The sequence below is a fragment of the Diadema antillarum genome, unplaced genomic scaffold (assembly GCF_040938485.1).
Source record: "Diadema antillarum isolate AM-2024a unplaced genomic scaffold, OU_Dant_1.0 scf00000051, whole genome shotgun sequence".
Classification (NCBI taxonomy): Eukaryota; Metazoa; Echinodermata; class Echinoidea; order Diadematoida; family Diadematidae; genus Diadema; species Diadema antillarum.
In genome coordinates, this window is record NW_027270940.1 from 120,067 (window position 1) to 142,324 (window position 22,258).

Consider the following 22,258-nt stretch of genomic DNA (forward strand, 5'->3'; position numbering starts at 1 on the left):
CCCTGGCATAATGTCTTTTGTCCACCTGAGAAGGAAGAACCTGCTAATCCTCCTTTTGACTAAGCAGACTGCGGGCGGGCGTACTCTATTGAAATCGGCAGGCCTTTGTCCACGCGCAGTTCCTATGCTAGCGTGGGGACGATTAGTTACATTCACCAAAACAAAAGGATGAAAGACTTGACCGATGAACGAAAGCTGACTCTCTTTGAGGGACAAAATCAAAGCAGCTTCCCGCAGGACAGTATCCAAGCAGAACAATGCGAGTGGAACCGCATAGACATTACACGCAGATTCAATAGCATACACACGCGTGGTTTACCTATGAGACTTTTTGATCCATACACATCTCGCAGAGGGTGCGCCCGCTGCGGATTTTCCCGACGCGAAAAAAATACATCCAGCTGAAAAATCGTGTATTTACTCAAAATTTTCCAATGTAAGCATGCTCATATTTTTAGTGGAAACGATGGCTGTGCTAATCAGCTACCAGTACATATCATTGGCAGTTGCTTGGTGTAACACATTACGGTACCACAAGAACTTAAATGATCAATGCTTTTCTTGCTCTTCTTAGTCGCCAATCGGCGACCATGGCACGTCAGGACTAAGGTCGCCGTTCGGCGACCATGGCATGTTAAGAGTTAACCCTTTGAGGACGGGCTGATTTTGTTACAATATGCATTTCCTATACACACCTGCCCGAGTATACTCGGAACTTGTCTTCAACGGGTTAAGGACTTGTCATTGTACAGAATACGGAAGATCAAAGAGGAACAAGAATGAGCAAAAAAAAATGTTTCAAATTGCATCTACCTCCCTTTGTCACATGAATCAGATGTGTAATTGAGTATATGAATATAAGAACGACCCAAGTCCAATTTTTGGCCAAATTCAGTTTGACATGGGAAATTGTAGCTTATGCATGGACTCATCTTGTGTATAAATGATAAATCCTAATTACCCCCGCAAGTGCCTGAAATAAATGAGTTAAATCTTATATGAATGTAAGAATGAAGGACTTGGGTCATTCTTACATTCATATTATAGCGCCCGCTCTCGTCCTTCTCTCATCTCTATAGCAGAATATCATGTATATGAATCAAAGAACGACCCAAGTCCATCACACAAAATGGCCTCTCCACAATTAATGTTAATGTTAATTGTCATAATAATATATGTTCTAATTTGTATATACAATGTTGCCATCCCATCACAGTTAAATAGAATATTATTGTACAAACAAAAAAGATATGAAGTTTTTTTTAGTTTACTCGATATGGTCTTCCATGGACTTGGGTCGTTCTTATATTCATGTACTCAGTTGTTCAGGGAATGAAACTTGTTAATACTGTCAATCATTATGTTGAAGTATTGTGATTTTTTTTTCTTTCTTTCCCCCTATGATTGACTTGCTACGTTGCCTAGGTTAATGGACCACGAACTGGTGTGGCGATACGTTGACTGGGCCATGAAGAAAGATCCTGAGCTGGCTGCCAAGGTATTGTGCATGTTAAAGTGTATCTGTACACAGAAATTTAGTTTCCTGACATTGTAGGTTATTGTTCTGGTAATATACAGCATGAAATATAAGAGTGCAACGTTACTCACATACAGAGATATAGCAATATATTAAGAGACACAGAGCAATCTCTAAAATGCCAAAAATTACATGCGCCTTGATCTAAGAATAGTCTTCTGGCCTTATCGACTGCATTCGATTGCGTAGTTCGATAATTTTCTGTATGATCAGTTTACTACGATACTCTCAAAACACGCAAACGCGCGCAAATGTCCACGTACGCAGCTAGGTTGGTGCTACCGCGCCGCGCCGGGCCACTGACCAGGCAGTCCCGGCAGCCTCTACTCATGCGGATGCATACAATAGCTTGATGAGGTGATACCGATAAGACAGTATTCAATATAGCCGTGTGCAGACGAAGGCGAACGAAGGAAACGTGCACACTACGATGGTCTACGCGTGGCTACTATTTTCAGATCAGGTTGCCATTGCAGCGCGCACTAGTGCGTGCTGATTTAATTTTAAAATTAATATTTCACAGTTTGGGACATTTTTTGTGATGGGATAGAATTTTCTCTAGAGTTCTTAGGACATGCTCTCACACCTCTCAAATCTAAATTTTTGGGGAGAGATTCCCTTTAAACTCATCCCTGCCTCATCTTGTTTGTGTATAGACAAGTTTCTGTGACGTCAAAATATGCATTACGTGAGGGGCAAAACAGAGTAAGCGCATAGCCTCTAGCTAGTTCTAGCGTGCAGTAGGCGTACAGCACACCAGCTTGCCTTGCTGGCCTGATAAGATTGTGCATGATGATAGGACATGGGATGTAATGCATTTGTCCAGTCCACTGATCTCTATAAAGGAGGTATCTTCTGTAATGATCAGTGGTCTAGCTAGCCTGGCTAGCGTGTACGGGTGTCGTCGACCCATATCCCAGAAAGCAATGTGCTGTGAAATGGACTGTCCCATTTGAAGTGAACGACAGCTCATGGATTGCGAAATGCGAGAATTCTAAAAATCCACACATTGTCACTGAATACAGTCCGACCCCTCATATCCAGACATGTCGGGACTGGCGCTCGTCGAGATTTCAGGGATTTGGCTGGATACGGGAGAATCAATGTATAAAAATCTCCCTTTTTCCCGTTAATTCTTAGATTGAAAATGAAAAATCACGGCAAGTAGATTGCACCCGGGTTATAAGAGATCCGGATAAAGGAAGGTCGGATACGAGAGGTAGAACTGTACTCGCATGTTGGAAAAGGCGATGATGTCATCACCTCACAGACCATCTTTGCTTTGCAGACAAAAATTTTCTTTCCTCTGATTGCCTCTCATCTCAAAATCATCTCTCTCCTCCGATACCTGCCAGATTTTCACCGACCGACCCGAAAACGAGCCGAGCACAGAGAGGATGAGGCCAGACATGATAATCGATTACCTCCATGCCTACCCCCAAGGCTGTCATCCGATACCTGGAGCATCTCGTCTTCATCAAGAAGATGGAGGTAAGGGGATGACTAATTATCTGTTGTCATGGAAACAGGTGTGCCGTAAACTAAGTCTATCAGGAAGTAAAGACGCGCTGCGTGGGGATACCATGAAGTGGAATGACTGTCCCAGCTCTGAGGTATTGAGAAACCCAATATCGAACTGTGGACAGCTTTGCTACTGATCTCTGTGTATAAAGTTTTTAATGAGCATATTGCTTGCCAGTGCTATTGGTAAAACTTTTCGGATGTACCCCGGTGGGCAGCAATTGAATTACATTGACCACCCATGAATCCCCTGTGCTAATGGGTCTTCAACATATCTGTGAGGGAAAGGGTTAAAAGTCTTATCTTTTCTCTCTTTTTTTCATCACCTTGCTTTCTACCTATCATAAACTTTCTGTGAATTTTTTTCTCTCTGTATGTCTGTTTATCTATGTTTGTCTGTCCATCTGTCTGTCTTTACCTATCTGCCTCTTGCTCTCTGTACATTTACCCTTTTGTCAGTCTATTTGTCTTTATTTCTTCCTTTCTTTTTTGTTTAGATGCATATATCGAAAAGACCATGTCATGCCTACAGAATACTGTCTTTTTTTTTTACAAATATGTATGATAAATAATTTATTTGTGGAAAAATGAGCAAAGAAGATGGGATTCCATCGGGATTCGAACCCGAGACCTCTAGATTGTTAGCCCGGTACTCTACCGACTGAGCGATAGAAAGCCATAGTTTAGAGTTCGTCCCCAGAAATCCTTGATTCTCAGTGCTCGGATGGTCAGAAGCTATAGCACTGTGTTCGTGTGTGACACACACGCACACACTTGAACCTGGCACTACATGTCAAATATGAAGGTGACTTCAAAGCATTTTCATAAACAGGTGTTGATCATATTCATTGATATTAAATGGGTTAGTCAAATACCGGTTAGTGATTGGCTAAACACAGTCACGTGATGGAGGTACATTCGTTATGTTCGCCCATGGGCGAACATTCTTGTTATGTTCTCCCATGGGAAAACATTTTCACGTAACAAATACCTGCGCGCACAGTGAATTTGGCTCTGCGCGAGCTAGCGCGATCGAATGCGTTGTGCGCGTGCTGGACCTTTACGCCAAGCATACCATGATATCAATGAGGTACGGTGCCGGTGTATGGTTTGATGCGCCACTGCACTTTCAGAGCGTGAAATCAATTGATAATGATGGTATTTGACTAACCCATATAATATAACAGATGATGACTTTTGTTGTCGGGAACATACCAAACGTTCGACCCTCAGGGTTTCAAATGCTATTTTTGGAGGCTATGAGTCCCTCGACTTCATCTCGGGACTTATAACCTCCCTCAGTAGTATTTCAAACCCTTCGCGTGAAACATTCGGTATGTTCCCTTCCCCGCCAGTCATCATCTATATAATGTTTACTACCTTCTTAAGTGTTTTGCTGTTAGCCTCGTACAGACTTACATCACTGAAAGAAGACTTGATTTGCATCTCTCTCAGTTTGTACCTCGATCTTTTCCCATCAATAGTGAGCTTTAGATCTGTGCAGTGATTGCTAAAATGATGCTATTAGGCTAAAATGGTGTCCTGCACATGTGTGAGGCAGCCGTGTCCATTGTTCAACCCTGGAGGCTGCGTCGTCTTAGTGTTAGCATTGCAGATCTAAAGCTCAGAATTGATTAAAGCTAAAACATAATTCTCAGAAAGGCTCATCGTTCAACTTCCATCATTTGGAATTTGCGTGAAATACATTTAAAGGGTCTGCCAAGATATTTGTCTAATCTGCCAGGGGAATGAGTTGTTTGGAAGTATTTTGAGATAAAAAATGCAATACAATTTTGATCACATTCATACGCCATTTTATTTCTGAAGCGCCTTCCCCGTTCAGTAGTGGGTTGGTAGAATTTTACCTGATGAGTGACCATGCCCCAACAAATGTATTTCCAAACAAGCATCCTGCGATTCACCGTAAGACAGAAGATCTGTGGATACTGTTTTGGCCCGATTTATGGATTATCGATAATAGATTATAATGAAAAAATGTATAGCAACCACGACTGCATATGCTCTGATATTTTAGTACTTCTGGCGAACCATTTTGGATGATATTTCACATTTTCATCATTACCCAACTGACATTGTGTTCTTGTCATAGCTGTATTTCACAGATTTCGTATGCTTAAGTGTACATTTCTGGGCAAAAATCAACAGTTTTGCAAGCGCACGAGAACTACATTTTCCCTTTAAATGATATCTCATCTTTACATTACATTACATTCCTTCTTACTCTCTATGAAATTAATGTTTGACTTGTGAAGTATGTAAAGGAAAGCAAAAATGTTTCTGGAGTTAACTGCGAGTCCTGCAAGCGTAACCTATAAACTTTGAAAGAAATTGATTTGCCATTAAGTCAACATTAACTTGTAACATCCCAGTCTCAAACTTTGTCATCTGAAAAAAACACCGAGTTATTTGCATCGTGAGCTTGATGATGATGAAAGGGGCATCCAGCCGTAACGCTCACATCCTGGTAGAACAGTAGGGGCACGTTTAACAGCCACACCTACGCCTCCCCGTCTTGTGCCGATCCACTGAAGCTCGGTAGAGCGGAAACCATGGAGCATTTTGTTGGGCCTCGTTAAAGATGTAGCCAAATGCTTTTCTGAGACGTATGAGTAGTAGAGCATGTGCGGGAGGTGTTGAGCCAAGATTTGCCCAAGTATGGGATCGGGGTGTAGGGGGGGGGGGGGAACTTTCCCCACCTGCGTCCTACTTGGCTATCTTTACGGGTAATTCCAACATGAGTTCCCTGCATGCACAGAAGTGTGCCCTTGTGACCTCTCCTGCCCTTAAGAATCTGTGACATAATTGTTTCTGGTTGTTGCTTTTATTTTCTTCAAACCATTTCTTAATACACAAACTGTAGGCATGTCTTACATTATCCTCCTGTGTGGATTAGATTCTGTCTACAATGTAACTTCTCTGTCCAATTTGATTTGGTGTACCAAGCAGAACTATGTGGCAATATGTGGCAATATCTAAATGTTCATGTTACCCCTGTTCAGACACAAGCCAGTTTTTACCAAAACTCGATAAAGAAACGGCGTATGGAGAATCATCGTATAGTCGACTGACCGTTCAGACACTAATCTCGACCGTTCCTGAAAACATCGTATGTAGATGTGCAGTTTCCCACTGCGCATGCTGCTATGGTCATGAATGACATCTATTGGGGTCACTTTTTGTGCAGGCTCCCACTAAGCCCCGCCCAGTTATACCGTTCTGTAGTCGCCGTACGTTCAGACGCACAATGACACGATGGAATGCTGATTCCTTATCAAGCTCTGGTTCGAAACGATGCTCTGACCGTCATTTCGTTAGTCAGCGTTCAGACGTATATAAATTCATTGTATAGCTATACCGTTCTGTTATAGCTATACCGTTTTAGTATAAATTTTTTGCGTCTGAACACCCAGTTACCTCTGCCAAGGAGGTTTTTGTTGATGTTTGTTTCTTAGTTACTTTGTCTGTCTGTTTGCGAAACAGCTCAAAACGGTATGAATGGATTTTGCTGAGATGTTTAGGGAACGTTGACAATGTCACGAGTAATAGATGGTTAAATTTTGGTTGCGATCTGGATTACTGCCTGGATGTAGGGCTGCAGGGTGGAAATCACAACGTGTTTGGGGAAATGAGATACATGGTGGAGGTCTGAGCTTCTCGGAGTGCCTGTCTAGTTCCACATGAATTCTTCTTGAGCATATCTTCTGGTACAAAGTATCAAGGGTCATATTTAAAAAAAAACGGATTTGTGCCCCCTTTGGGCCACCACAATTAGACAACGCAGATTGCAAATGGATTGTTGTGTTTCATTTCATTTCGGGTTAATACATTTCTCTTTTTGCCCCCCAGAATTTCATATCTAGAAGTGTTTAGTGGCCCAAGTGGACCGCCAGAGAAAAATATGGATGTCAAACCCTGATGTATGTTTGTTTGTTTGTATGTATATACGTATGTGTATGTACGTTTGTATGTATGTATGTGTGTATCAATACTGAATAGAAACAAGCACACTTGTAGCAAACTAATACTCCTCTCATATGAGCCTAATGTGGTAAAGAACAATGACAAAATACTGAATAGATATATTTCAATTCTGGAGATGAATTCCGTCACACCAAATGCAGTCAGGTACAACCAGCGTGGAATGTTTTGTTCGATTCACCCGACGGCGCAGACACCAAGAGGCTTTTGTTTTGCCGTAGAAGGAAGTGACACGATAAAATCTGTGCTTAAAAACAGGTGTGCAAAATTAGCAGCTGCGTTCAGCGGTTTATGCAAAATGCGACCTTCAACTTGAACATGTTGGATGTGTTTGTAGAGGTTGCACTATTATCATATCTACTCTTTTTCCTTTTCTTTTCTTTTTTCTTTTTTTGGCATGTAATGAGCCTGTGTGTTTGTTTTTCAAACAAGGTTAGTTCAGAGTGCGCTCCGTGTAGATTAATGAGTTGTTATTGTCAACTCTAAAATATTAGAAATCTTTTTAGTCGTTGTTTCTTTTTTTTGATAAAGCTAATTATGTAACATTTCTATTCAAAGAAAAGAGAAAATGCTCTATTGGCCTACAATTCTTTGGATGGGATCTGTTTCGTTCCCTGTAATCTTGTATACGACTGCCTTTTTCATTTCATTTCATATTTAGATTCACTTTTGAGGGCACTTATAGATTTCCTTACTGCAAAACCAGAAGCATTCGCATTCATTTTAATTTCACATATTTTGCAAGATCCAAGGTTTTACAAAATTAGAATGCACTCAAAAGTTCTTGTCTACATTGTATGCACTGAATGCTAGCTAGTAGCAATTCATGCCGCAAAAATGGTTGTCGGCTCCAATTCGCAAAAATTTCATGCCACAAAAAAGTCTTGCTCTACAGTATGTAGTGGTACTTCATGTGATGCATTTTAAAATAGCCTTCTTCTGCATTGATGGTGATAAAAAAAGAAGAAAAAAAAAACAGAGCCCAGAAACTGAAGGAAGTGTTTTTAGGGGAATTAATCATGGGGAGACTTTAAATTAAATTTTGTTCTTAAGTCAAAATCATGGGAAAAGGGAGGCATCATCTGTGCAATGTTCACAAAAATAATTATTTGTTTGATATTCAAATTAAATGAATATCTTTTTCTCCTTTTTTTTGGGGGGGGGGGGGTGGTGGGAGGAGGGGAGGGTGGATTCTTTTTTTTTTTTTTTCTAATTGTATAGAAACACCAATAACTGCAGTTTAAATCAAGCAAAATCAAGCAAAGTCTCATGCCCTTTGGATGTAATACCCCTTAATTCCAGTTCACCTCATGAACGTTGACGGTCAAACTGTGTTGTGCAAATACATAAATGCAGGCTTATTTTTGATATGGTATACAAGTTTGTGTGTGAGCGATCAACCATAGAACTATGCTGTACAACTCTGGGTACTTTGCTTTGTGGAGTTTGTAAGATCACCACAGGATGCAGTCATGTTTGGTTCATTTGGGAACAACACATCCAAGTGAGATAGAGAACTGATAGATAGATAGATAGATAGATAGATAGATAGATAGATAGATAGATAGATAGATTATAGATAGATAGATAGATAGATAGATACAATAAATAGATCAATAGATGGATAGATAGATTTATGGATAGATAGATAGATAGATATGTACATAAGAAAGGCAGACAGATAATAGATTGATGGATAGATACATTAATGAATAGGTAGATAAAAAGATATGTGACCCGCTACAACAAAAGGGTCCTAAAGTCGCGCACGGTCGAAGCCGTGAAAATTAAGTTTGAAGTCAGAGCATCAAAATTGGTCAAAACTTATGATTTTCTGATTTTGACATATTATTGTAGTCTGACGTATCTTCTATCATCTGTCGCAATTTTGAAGCAAAATGGTGAAAGGAAAGACCAAAAAATAGCGTTTTTCTGGGCCATGTTTTTTGGCGTGTCAACGAAGCAGAAACTGGTTCCAAAATTTGGATTGAGCGCCACAGATAGACTCCGCCCCTAACAACGACCAGAATGATCTCATTGGTCAGTTTGCTGCTTGTCGCTAACTGAAGCGTGAAGCTCACACACTGCCCAGTCGACTGGTGCGTGCAGGCGGGGTGCACTATGCCCAGCTGCTTCTCCTGGCATCCTGGTCACTGATTGGTCGGAGAGGAGACCGCCGACGCTGTGCTTGAATGAGCATTTCGGGAGTTGCTAGGGCTTGCCTTCTATTGTCCGGAGTTGAAAACTGACTTGCGTGTCCCTTGATCGCGATTGCGTCGCAAGGAAAACTTTTAGGGTGCTTTTCTCGAAACAGTGATTTCCCAGACGTCTCGACATGCTCTCTTTTAAACATCGATATCTCCGCAGCCGATTAGTTTTATAAGATGTGTTATATATCAATTCAAAGCAGAAAGATTAGGAAATTATGCCATGCAATTTTCAAATAATTGACCTCGCCCGACTTTAGGATCATTTTGTTGTAGCGGGTCACATATAGATTACTAGATAGGTAGATAGATAGACAGGTAGATGTAAAAGTAGCTGGCTAAATGTTAATAAACAGATTAATATATGGATAGAATGATATAGCTCCAGATATAGATAGAGAAAGATATAAAATTGTTGGGTGAATAGATTGATATAAGATTGATAGATACAAGACATAGAGGGCCAGAAAAAGATAAATAGATCGCTGTACAGATGATGGATAGATAGATAGATTGAAATAGAAGAATAGAGAGATTGATAGAGTTAAATGAAAGAATATAGCTCTTCTTAGACTTATGGATAGAGAGAAAAATACACAGATCCATAGATTTGAATGGACACTTCAGTCTTAACTACACGTAAATGTCACTGTATCTGACTTTACTTGCATGCAAAATTACTGTATCAGCTGTTATTTTTGCGAGGGTTTAATTTTCGCGAATTTCGCGAATCACAGTTGGATCGCGAATTTAACGACACGAGAAAATGTCTCAATGCACTTTAATAGTGCGTTAACGTTAGCGTCGGTGTTGATTCGCGAAAACAATATCTCACAGAAATATCTGTACGCGAAAATAACAGCGTATACAGTATTCAGTTCAACTTTAAATGCTGGCAAATGCAAAAACCCAGTGTTTTCATTTCGACTTTCACCAACCCACTGTGGATGACTCAAATGAAATGTTCCAATGCATGACTGTTCCTCAGTTGATGAGGGAATGTAAAATCAAATATTGTCACTTGCATGAATGATGAAACTGCTGTGAATGTCACAAGAAGCTGCGATGTGTGGAAGCAAAATGCGTGTGAAAGGTGTGGTGTTGTTGTTTTTTTCTACACAAGCTAATATAAAATGTTAATATGTTAATAACTTTTTCCATGGTCGGCAGTTCATTCCATATAAAAAGCTGTCTGCTCCTATTTGCGAAAGTTTCATACTGCAAATGTTTGTTTACTTTGTTTGTATTTGATTGTTTTTTGTTTTGGGGGTCTTTTTTTGGAGGGGGCGTGGAGGTTACAGTACATATAAAATGCATGTTAGTTTGAGGGATTCTGTTTAACGGAAAATAGCCATGTGAGCTTGCATTGCTAGTAGTGAAAGCGACGAACATGTGCTGTCCCATGGAGTCGTTACTACATATCTAGAGTTCAGGTTTCTCATGATAAAACAGATTGGCAAGTTTTGTCAATTTCTTTCTGGTTTTGCAGAGATCTGATGAATTTAAATGTAAACAATTTCACCAAATCTTTCTGCTGTGTGAGATGATGTAGTGAAATTCAAAGGCGGCAATTTAATGATTAGCAAGATGATGATTTACATATATGTGGCAAAAATCCACGCAGAATGTGATGCATTAAAATGTTCAATGGTGATTATCACATCATTGTTATCAGTTCTGATGTGTATGAAATAAGTTTTTATTGATTCTTTTTACTCCTGATTTCAAGATAACAAGGTGGGCTGTGCATCAAACCCCCCCCCCAAAAAAAAGAATTTTTATCATTTTTTTCTCATTTCATTCACCATTGATAGTCAAGAGTCTATTCAAGCATGACGATACCTAATCTGTCTGCACAGTGTTGAAAAGAGCTGATTTTGTGCCATTAACCCGTTGAAGACCAGTCTTGAATATACTCGGGCAGGTGCCTGGGAGAAATGTGTGTTATAGCAAAGCCAGGCTGTCCTCAATGGGTTAAAGAGTGTTGCCAACTTTGGCTGTCGGAGGAGGCATAATTGTGCCGTTGCAGCACCAAGTCTCGCCCGACTGATTTTTATCGTTTGTGCGTCGGCTCTCGGAGCAATCCGCAAGGTCACTGGCAACGCAAATCCTGCCCACAACATCATTGTCCCCCCTTTTCTGTTTTGTTTTGCTGTGCATTGTCTTTTCTTGTCTTTTTTTTTTCTTTTTTCATGGGGGAGGGGGGTGGGCTTGTTTATCTCTATCAATAGGAATTCTTTCCTCTTGCTGCTCATGGAATTTTCAATTTTCATACCTAGCTAAATGTGGGTAAAAAATGGAAAGAGAATAATAAAAAAAATACAATGAATGAATGACTTGTGACTCTTCTGTGCCAAAAGAGGCACAGGTCACAAACTGTGCTAATTTGAAGTTGGAGGGAACTACAATGTATTGTAATTACATATGCATCCATTGGTAGACGTAACAGCCAGGCGCAGTTTGTGCCCTTCTAAAAGTAAAAGGACAAAGCTAAAACAAAATCAAAGAACAAATTTTGTTACCTACCTGTCATGAGTTTAAGATTGGAAAATGCAATTGAAATTCTCCAAGAGGGCTTTTTGATTATTGCATAATTACATGCCTTTGATGGTTTGTGGTTTTGTTTTTGCCAATTTTATGACTCGACTGATATTTATGAACATCAAAACATGCAATGAAATCTTTGCACCACATGACGCAAATGCAACATATTATCTTGAAGGTACAGGTGCATGTAGGATATCATTACCTTTGTGCTTTTTGAAAGCTCAGGGGTTTAATACATAAACTTACCCAGTATTTCTCATACTGCAACTGCAGATCTCCCTAGCCGTTTTAACCATTAAAGCCAAAACATAGTTTTGGTGTGCCTGCAAAAGTTGTAAAATTTCACTCTCAAATGTGCACGTATGCCTAAGAAATGTGTGGAATAGCACTGTAACAACAAGATATTCGGTTGTTAATGACAAAAATGCGAAATAATAACCAAAAAGATTCGCCAGAGTCGCAGTCTCAGAACTTACCCGATCGGGGTCAGGCTAAACTTGGACTCAGGGACAACTCGGCCTCGCTTTGATGACAGGACAAGTTGTCCCTCTGGATTGTACTGCGTTGTACTATGGGAGCGGCCTGTAGCACTTCGCGTTCTGGCTAGTCACAGTTATGGTCCGAGTTGATACCAAAGACGCTTAACTGAAAAGATAGGAAAGTGCGCGCTAATCCTGTACAAAACAAATGGACAGCGCGCGGTCCTCAAGCATGAAATGGTGCCAGACGGGTTCTCAAACCCTTACCAAAACTATGTTTTCACTTTAACATAATTGTTATAGTACAAGTGTCCACTGGCAATCTTTCATTTTCAAATATACAATATGTATAATGCCAGGTGGGCACAGTGCTACATTAAAATATGGATGCCTAACTCTGTGGATACAATGATTCCATGACTGAGGACTTGTGGGTACATTTTGAATGTAGTCGCATATAACATAGTGACCATATAGTCCCTGTAGTGTAGAGGGCGCTGTTGATGATGCTGCCGATCACCGTTAGCATTGATACGAAGATTACCGAAGTTGAGCTGTCATCAAGAGTAAAGTGCGTAGGTGTTGCTATTAATGTTGCCTTCGTTGTCTTTTCTGCGCATCGCGCAGTCTGTAGTAATGCCAGGGTGCGTGCATATATGTGCTCGTTATTATGACATCACAAAAGAAGTTTGCTAAAGCTGTCATCCCCCTCAGCCGAATCATGAGCCGAACTGTGATCGGACCACTGACTACGGTGGATCGGACTTCTTCGGACTCGGGGGAAGTGGGCCAAAGCGGAAGTGCTAAAGAGGAGTCGATAGCGTAGGTCTCTATAGGAAGCTTGCGCCGTGCGCCCACGTACGCATTTGACTAAAACACCGGGACCATGCACCTTTAACAACAGTATCCATGATGCCCCAATTTAAGTATTACACCTGAGGACTGTCCTATGATGGATTCTGGTCGGTGAGTTAGATCAGTCGGTAGTGCGTCTGCCTCCAAATCCAACGGACCCAGGGTCGGTTCCTAAGTGTTACTGAGCAGTGTTGTGTGTAATCATACCGTCCCCTCCAGTAAGAGGCAAAACACTCTGTCCCTCGGATAGAACATAAAATGGAGGTCCTGTGTGTGAGAGTCACAACTCATGCATGTAAAAGATCCTGCTCTATTCATTCATCGCAAAGAGCAGGGTGCATAACCCGGTGGAGTGGTCCCGCCTCACACCCCAACTGAATGCCATGGAAGACCAGCTCGTATATGTACAACCGTAGCTGAATATGGGCTATCCAGCCATCTCCTCAGATGGAAAAACGAAACAAACAAACAGGACTATAAAGACACTTCTTGCGCTCCCAAATTCTCTGGCTAGATGACCAAAGTCCAGTGGTTAGTAGAGATGATGAAAGTCCATCATCCAGAGGATAGCAGAGATTTTGAAAGTCCATCATCCAGCTGGGAGTGGGGATGAGGTGTTGAGTGACTGGTAGTGACCAATAGGAGCCACTGCAGGGCTTTTCAATCATCACCTGCAATGCCCTCCCTATTGGACTATACCAGCAATCAACCAGGGAGAAAGCCAGGTGGTATCCGTTGCCGTCGGTAACAGTGGTGGAATCCTGAGATGCCCTCTATTAATCCATCTGTGTGTGTGTGTCTTTGTGTATGTGTCTGTTCTTGCTTATTGCCTGCAGTATCCCACCTAATGATGTGTACTTGCAATCAACAAGGGCAGAAGGCAGTTTCAGTTTGTTTTAGTTTCAGTTTGAGCTTGTTTCTGCATTTTTCCATGAAAATTGATTAATTCACATTAATTAACAGTGCATGTACAGTGTACATGTATTTGCACAAAAGAAAACTCTACATTCAAGTTCACAGTATAGTGATCAAGATGATATTTAGAATATCTGAACAAATTTACAATTTAATGAAAGAAGTCAAGGGTATTTTATTTCCAGTTTGAAGAAGAGAGAAAAAATACAGGAGTCTACCATCATAAGCCAGTCCAACAGTGCTTGACAGTAAGGGTAGTCTCTGCTGGTATCCGTTGCCGTCGGTAACAGTTGTGGCATCCTGAGATAAGCCCTCTTCCTCCATCAAAAGGGGTTACACTATAGTTGGTACAAATATTTCCAAAAAGTTTCAGGAAAATGCGGCCTTGCCAAGATACAAATTTCTATGATGTCAAATAAACAAAAACAAGCAAACGTCCACAGCCAAGCCACTGACCTGTCGTGGTACATTGTAAATAAATGCAGCTACCCTCTGAGGGTACATGTGGAGATGCAATCACTGAATCATACATCATTTATCTGCCATGACCTACTCCGTAGCCATGCTGCTTCAAAACAACTTGTTGTTTGCTGCTGAGTCGAGGGATATGAAGTTAACAGTGCATTCCAGTAGTATTTGTGTTCATATCTCACTTTTTAAATGGCATTTTATTTTTCCTGTGGCACCAACCACAGATATAGTCAATCTCTTTTACAAAACAATCATACAGTTATTTTTATAGACAGACTTGTGAAGAAGCTTAGTGGGATACAAAACCTCAACTATGTTAACTTCATTTAAAAAAAGATACATATGATATTGAAACTATATCTTTTGGGGTCATACATTTTGAACAGCCTTTCCATCATCAAATATTATGTAGTACAGAAGCCGATGGTGTAGAGTGGTATTTTTACCTGAAGTGTAATATTCAACTTAGCAGTATTTTGCTGCATAATATTCCAAACAGTCCTCGCTGAGATCTTAGAGTATCTCTACAGCAGCTGTTTCCATCAGTAATATCCTTCTATCTTCTGTCAATCTTATCTCTCTTCTATCCATCTCTCTCCATCCTCTAAAGCATTGTTTGAGTACAGTCAAACCTGTCTACAGTGGTCATCCAAGGGAGATGAGAAGAGTAGCCATTGTAGACAGGTGGCTGCTACAGACAGGGTCGTTAACCTGGCTTTTCTCTCGCGGGGAATTGTTTTTAATTGCCGTATACGACAGGTGGCCGCTACAGACAGGTGGTCACTAAGACAGGTTTGACTGTATATGAAAAAATGCTTTGAAACGTAGAGTGAGAGGAAGTTTATAAACACATCAGCTGGGTGAGTGTAAAGAGATTGGCTGTAGGGGTGTGTGAGTGCACCCGCTGGTGTAACGTGAGGTGTGGCCAAGAGAGCATCTGGCGTCGGCAGGTGTCTTTTTCATCATTAGTCAGCCATGACATCACAGCACCTGGAAGGTGTATGTGTGTGTGTGTCTGTGTCTGTGTGTGTGTGTGTGCGTGTCTGTCTGTCTGTCAGTTTGTCAGTCAGTGTGTGCAGGGCACACTTGTTTTCTGAGCTTGGGCACGTTGTCTGGAGGCAACCAAGCGAGGGCCTCCTACCCACATCCTCCCTGCATTTTTCTCCCTTATTCTTAATGCGCAAACATGCTGAAGTCAAATAGAAATAATACCCACCACATGCACACCTGCCCCCCCCCCCCCCCCCGCCCCCACCACCAATTTGCTCTTAGCAGTAGACTCGCTGACAAAACATCAAATAATTTTTTGCTGTTATTATTGTTTCAGCAATGGAACTTGTGTTCAGAGCACACCTGCAGAAGAAAAAAAGACTAGTTACTCCAGGCAGTTAGTCTTTACAGACATGTTTATCAATATGTTAAAGATTCTGATGGTAACAAATAGAGAGGAAGAAAGGGAGGTGGGGGATAATAGATGAGGGGGAAGAGGGGAAGGAGGATGATGAGGAGGAAGAAGAGGAGGAGAGCTCAGGAGAGTCTTGCATCATCCACCGGCCCAACCCGGACAGGGATTGCCATTTGGGCGTCGACGTCTCCTGGTCTGCCGGTCCAATTTTGGAAGAGTTTCCGCGCTGCGCCTCTCCCAGCTCCCTAACAGCCACCCCCTTTTACCCCACAGCCTTGGCATGAGCAAATATTGGTTTTCTCTGTCCTTCCACCCATGTGGATCAATGCCTGGTGGTAAGCGTTCTATCAGTCATGCTCCGTTGGTAAGGATTAAAAGAAGGCAAAAGATCAGAATTATCTTTCTCTCTCTTTTATTTTCCGTGAAGTAGGAGTTCCATGTGGTATACCGTAGTTTTCGCTTTGCAACATGAGAGATTTTGGAATGTTTTTCACATCCTTCTGTCACTCCGTCTCTTTCTTTTTTTCATCCTCTGCTATTTTTCATTCTTCTCTTTCCTATTACCACTTAGGAGGATGGTAGTTTTCACCCAAGCCTTGTGTGATACAATATATACATTTCTCTATTTTATCTACCCTCCCTTTTCTGTAAGATTTATTCTTTTACCCAGTCTATTTCTCTGTTTGTCTGCCTATCCGTCTGTATGTTTAGCTAAGATTTGCATGTGTCTTATATTCTCTGTTCTCTCCCTTCTCTTTGTATATCTATCTGTATATCTCTATCTTATCTATTTATCTATCTTATATCTATTTATCTAAGAGTATCTATCTATCTACCTACCTACCTATCTATCTATCTATCTATCTATCAATCTATATATCTATCTTTCTTTCTATCTATCTATCTATCTATTGATCATATCTGTCATATCAATCTATCTGTCATATCTATATGATTCAATCTAAATGTATCTATTATATCTATCTATCTATATCTGTATGTATGACTATACCATTCTGCTCTGTATCTCCTACAACATGTTTTTATCTATACAATGTAGGCTGTTTGTATGCCTCCCCTCCCATTTCTCTCTCCATCTGTATGTTGCAAATACCTCAGTCCCATCAATTCTCCCCCCTTCTACTGCTTTTCTTCCGCAAACCTTACACTCTGCCACCACACCTACACCATACCTCAACACTCTCAGTGTGAAGCAACCCCACCAACGACACCCGTATCGAGAACCAGTCGGGGCACAGCCTAAGAATAGGTCTCTGATAGGGTCTAGGCCGTTGAATTCACTAGCTATAAGCCATTCATCCTCTTGTTAGCTTCTCTATGCGTTTCTACCACAATGGGAGTAACACGGGGCGTGAATACTAAAGGTCAGATCCAAAAATGTTTTTCAGGAGAGATCAAAATACCTCCAACATATATATATTTTTTTTTCTCTCTCTCTCTCTGTATATATCTCTTCCTATCTCTCCCTCTATACCTCTATTGCATGCATTTCTTTCACAATGGGAATAACACGGACCATGCACGCGAAAGGTCAGGTCGAAAAATGTTTTTGAGAAGAGATCAAAGTACCTCACTCTACATTATATATTTCTCTTATATTTCTCTGCCGCTCTCCCCATATATCTCTGTATATCTCTCTCTCTTTCTTTCTTTCTTTCTCTCTCTCTCTTTTACTACCTATCTGAACCAGCAGTAAGGAGAATAGATCCCTGTAATAAACAGATTGAAAAAGTGCTGGGCGAGGGAATTAAAAAGGGAGGTGTTATATTTGGTTCCTGCCCATGGCCTATTTAGTTCAGAAACTAGGTGATTTTTGCCTGTTTTGTTTTTTTTATCTTCTTTTTTTTTGAGGGAGAGAGAGAGGGAAAAAAAGACTACTGTATCATATGAATGCATACCATTGAAACCATCATAAATTCCTAGGAATTATTTATTTCACCTTGTGCATTTCTTGTGGGCACAGTGGCAGATTTTTGACTCACTATACCTCTTATATTAACTGTGAGAAGTATCAAGGCAATTTTGTCTAACAGAAATCTTCTTCAAAAAACAAACAAACAAACAAACAAACAGACAGACACCCAAAACAAAATAGTAGCAATCTTCAAGGAATGGATGGTCAGGTTTGTTTGTTTGTTTGTTTGTTTGTTTTAACAAAATGAGAGAAGTGCACGAGGGAGACAAAACAGACAAGATGCGATATAATGCGTCAGAAATCAATAGGAAATGTGTAAGACTGTGATCTGGCTGTGACCACCATAGCTTACAAGTAGAGGAGGTGTTTGTCGTTACTCCTAAAATCCTATACTCATTTTGAGTTGCTAGTGCAGTCGTGAGGCATCAAGGGATATTGTCATCTGAATCTGATTAGTTTCATGAGGAACCATGTGTTTTAACCCTTTACATGCTTTGAGTGCTGATTGGTACATAAACCCCATAGCATTGTACACACTGTACAAAGTCCCTGGCACAGAGAGGGTTAAAAGTGTATGCACACCCTCTATTCATCAAGGGAGAAAGTCCTTGGAGATGAGATCCAATTTGAGGCACATACGATGGTGAGTATCTCTAGGCCTGAGACACCTATTGCTGGCAGAGAACAACTTGAAGTTTTAAAGGAAATCCAAACCCAAAGAGAAATGTGGATTTAGTGAGAGCAGAAACATGTGTAAAACACATCAGTGACAGTTTCCTAAAAATCGGACAATGGATGCAAAAGTTGTGAATTTTAAAAGTTTTGATGTTGGAACCACTGGATGAGGAGACTACTAATAATCTAATAGCAACCATGCCAAGCAACACACACATCACTCTAGTTTAGTGATTATGCATGGGAACCTAATTACCACAAGCTGCTTGGGAACCCTGAAATTTCATTATTATATTGGATATCTTGTTATATCAGGGATAAAAACCAAAGAATATCCAAGGAATGGGATCCCGCAAAATGGCCTCATTATATCAGGTATCTAACTTAATCTGACCTTGTTATAAATTAACAAGGGTCCATTTTACCAAATGTATAAAGACAGATCTTTACTGATGTGGAATTGCAAAGTGATTTGAATTAAGCGTGAGTTGTTCTTGAGATCTTTATCAGGAGCAAAATAAAACTGCATTATTGCAAACTTCACTCATTACCATTGAAAAGTGGAAAGGAGTAGTTTCTTAGTTTCCACTCAGACTCAAAATTGCCACAAGCAGAAGATTAGAACATGCAAAATAAAATGCCAAGAGAATGTTTAGGGGTGTGACATTGGCATGTCACCTTTACTGTCTTTTTCTCTGTCTTTTTTTTTTTTTTTTACTCTCCCCAGCAAATGTCATCAGACACAATTAATTCATTGAAAGCTAGTCCTGAGTATTCTTGGACAGGTCTATAGGAAAGATATGTTACAGCAAAAGCAGCTCGACCTAAATGGGTTAACATCTTTCTCAACTTACAGACGAGGGCTCGCCTTTCACATATTTGTGGTGCAGTGGGTTTAGTTGCCATCGGGCAACCGCACCGGACGAAACTATCCAAATACCACAGCGTGCCGTACCATTGTCCACACTATTTGACTTGCACACATTGTGTGTAATTGAGCCAGACGCGACGGCTCTGGCTACATTTAGGATATATATAGTATATTACTATATATCACAATTTCCTTTCCTCTGTTGTTGTTTTTTTCATTTCCCCTTACATGAATTAAATGGCGAGCATAGCATGCAGAAGCCAAGAGAAAAGAATAAAAATGCACAAAGCAGACTACTTTTCTTTCTCGGAAGATACAAAGGCTGACATTTCCGTTTTACAAGTAACATTCAATGGAGAAATTAGCAGTAGGATGAAAGTTGGAGCAATCAAACGACTGACATAGTTGTGATAACTTTGCATCAAAAAAACAAAACAAAAAAAACAATATCCGTACATGTCCCACACAGCCATATTTATGTTAGCGATCTTTGGTAAAGATGGTTCCTAGCTAGCAAGACAGAAAAATTCTTTGAGTATATATTTGATACGCGCGAACAGCAACATTTTGAGGAGAAACATAAATTTGTCAGATATAAAAGCAGAACTTAGTATGCGTGAACTGAGCAAAGGTATACTCTAAAATTCTAAGGAAGGCAAAATGAACAACTTTGAAATAATGACATAATGCAAGAAGACACTCACCAAAGTTCTGACAAACTTTTTAGCAGAGGCATCAAAACTTGTCACATTGCAAATTCTCCAAGTTTGCAACAACGAACAGAAGCCAAACAGGCGTCCACTCCCAGTGATTACCACCAATACTGAAACAAGCAGACAACCAAAAAACTTATCAAATCTTCTACCTTCTTTAGCTGCCTGGTATCACATTGGTATCGTGAAAAGCTGTGGAACAGGGAGGGTTCCTACCGCGGTGATCCGAGTCTCTCAGATACCCCGTGTTGTTGCCAAATGGTTGCTAATGGGGTACAGAGCTCATTTTATAAACCTCACAAGTCAAGATCAAACAGCGAGCAAGCATGGTGAAGAATAGAACCACTCATCCGTGAATTGGCCCAGGTTTCTTTCCACCCACACCCCACCCCACCACCCCCCCCCCCCCCCCTCCACTCCAGAATAAAAGTTATGATATAATTCTACGTGGAGAGATTATGTGGTATACACAGTACACTCAGTCCTGGCACGAGTGCATCCAATAATTGAAAAGAAGTGGAATTTGTCCCCATTTTCATACATGTTCCCTGTATATCAGTTCTACTCAGAACTGATTTATGGCAAAAGAAACATTTTTTTTTTTTACTGTATATGAGGTGTACCTCTCAACTCTTCACAGTTTTTTTTTTTGGTTTTTTTCAGAATTCTTTGCTGAGAATTATTTTGTTTTCTCTCTCCCTCACTCTTTTGATCTCTACCAACCACATTGTGTAAGTTCTGCTCAACATCGATTTTCGGAAATTTCGTCTCATCTTTGTTCTTTCTCCTATCCTTTTCAGAATTACCAGCATTTCTCTCTCTATCTCTCTCTCTCTCTGTTTCTCCCCACCTCCCTTACTATATCAGTTCCATTCTGAACTAACTGGCAGCAAAAGGGCACCTCCTTCTCCCCCCCCCCCCTTCTCTCTCTCAACTTGTCACCCTCGTATTCCAACAGTACCCTGAACCCTAAATTATGATACGCTGTATATTTCTGATTAACACATCCACTGAAGTGCTTTTCTTATATCTGGAAACTAACTTGTAGTGCGGTCAATCTTGGAAGGTTAAACTAGGTGGGGGTAGAATTATTGGTATGGATATTGCTTAGTCCGTACCAACGGTGGGGCTTAGGGGGGCCCTTAGCCCCACCGTTGGTACGGGACAATCCGTAGCCCACTTTCTGTTTACACTCATTTTTGCCAAAGTGGGCTAGCCCCACCGATAGTCCGGTACTATCTGGCCCTGCAAAATAGCAGGGTTAGTACCGCAATTGCAGTGCCAAGCAAGTGAGTGTAAACAGAACGAAAAAATAATCCTGGGCTAAGCGACGGAGATGAAGTCCGACCCTCACTGACCAATCAGAAACGAGGTAAGCAAGTGCTGCCGGTGCGTGCGTGTACGTGTACAGTACACAGCGTAATCATGAATATTCATGTGGTTTGGAAAGTACCGGACTAAGAAATATGAGTGTAAAAAGGTCAGTTTTCTCCTTAGCCCTGGACAAGAGGTAGTACGGGACTAATTGGCCAGTGTAAAAAGCTGAAAAAAAAATTGGTACGGGACTAATAGTCCTGGGTCAGAGAAAGTCCGGGGTTAAGAAACACAAGACAGTGTAAAAAGGGCTTTATAGGGTTTGTGTGTATTTTTTTTTTCTTTTCCACCTTTTATTGATTTTCATGATTTAAATACAACATCGAAAGTCAAAAACATGAATCACATATTAGTCAACAAACGATTGAAATACAAACAAAAACTCTACTATTCTTAAAACAAAGTACTTGTAATGGTGTGTAACAATAAAACATTCTTTACTTGGACTCTTTACCATTTAAAATGTTCATTAGGGGACCATTTTCGATAATGAATAACTTCTTTATGCTTCCCTTTTGCAATAATCAATTCTGTATGTTTGATGTTCCCAATAAAGGCAATAAGACCATCTAGGCTGACATTAGATATTTACGTATCTTTTATATAACAAATAGATGTTCAACAGCATTCTGTGTGGTCCTTTCCAGTCTTTTATGAAGCCCAGCATTACTCATCTCCGAGTGAAATCGGCAAACATTACATAAAATGCCTAGCACATTTTGTCAACAAACTCTTGTCTTAACTGGGCCACAA

General features: G+C 40.5%; 1 protein-coding gene across 1 annotated transcript in view; it reads left to right on the forward strand.

Annotated features, from left to right (window-relative positions):
* LOC139715583 (transforming growth factor-beta receptor-associated protein 1-like) overlaps window positions 1–22,258 on the forward strand; it is a 60,460-nt gene that overhangs the window by 20,478 nt on the left and 17,724 nt on the right. The window contains 3 exon segments of the mRNA XM_071627145.1: window positions 1,426–1,498; window positions 2,893–2,973; window positions 2,975–3,028. Of these exon segments, the coding sequence (XP_071483246.1) occupies window positions 1,426–1,498; window positions 2,893–2,973; window positions 2,975–3,028 (208 nt within the window).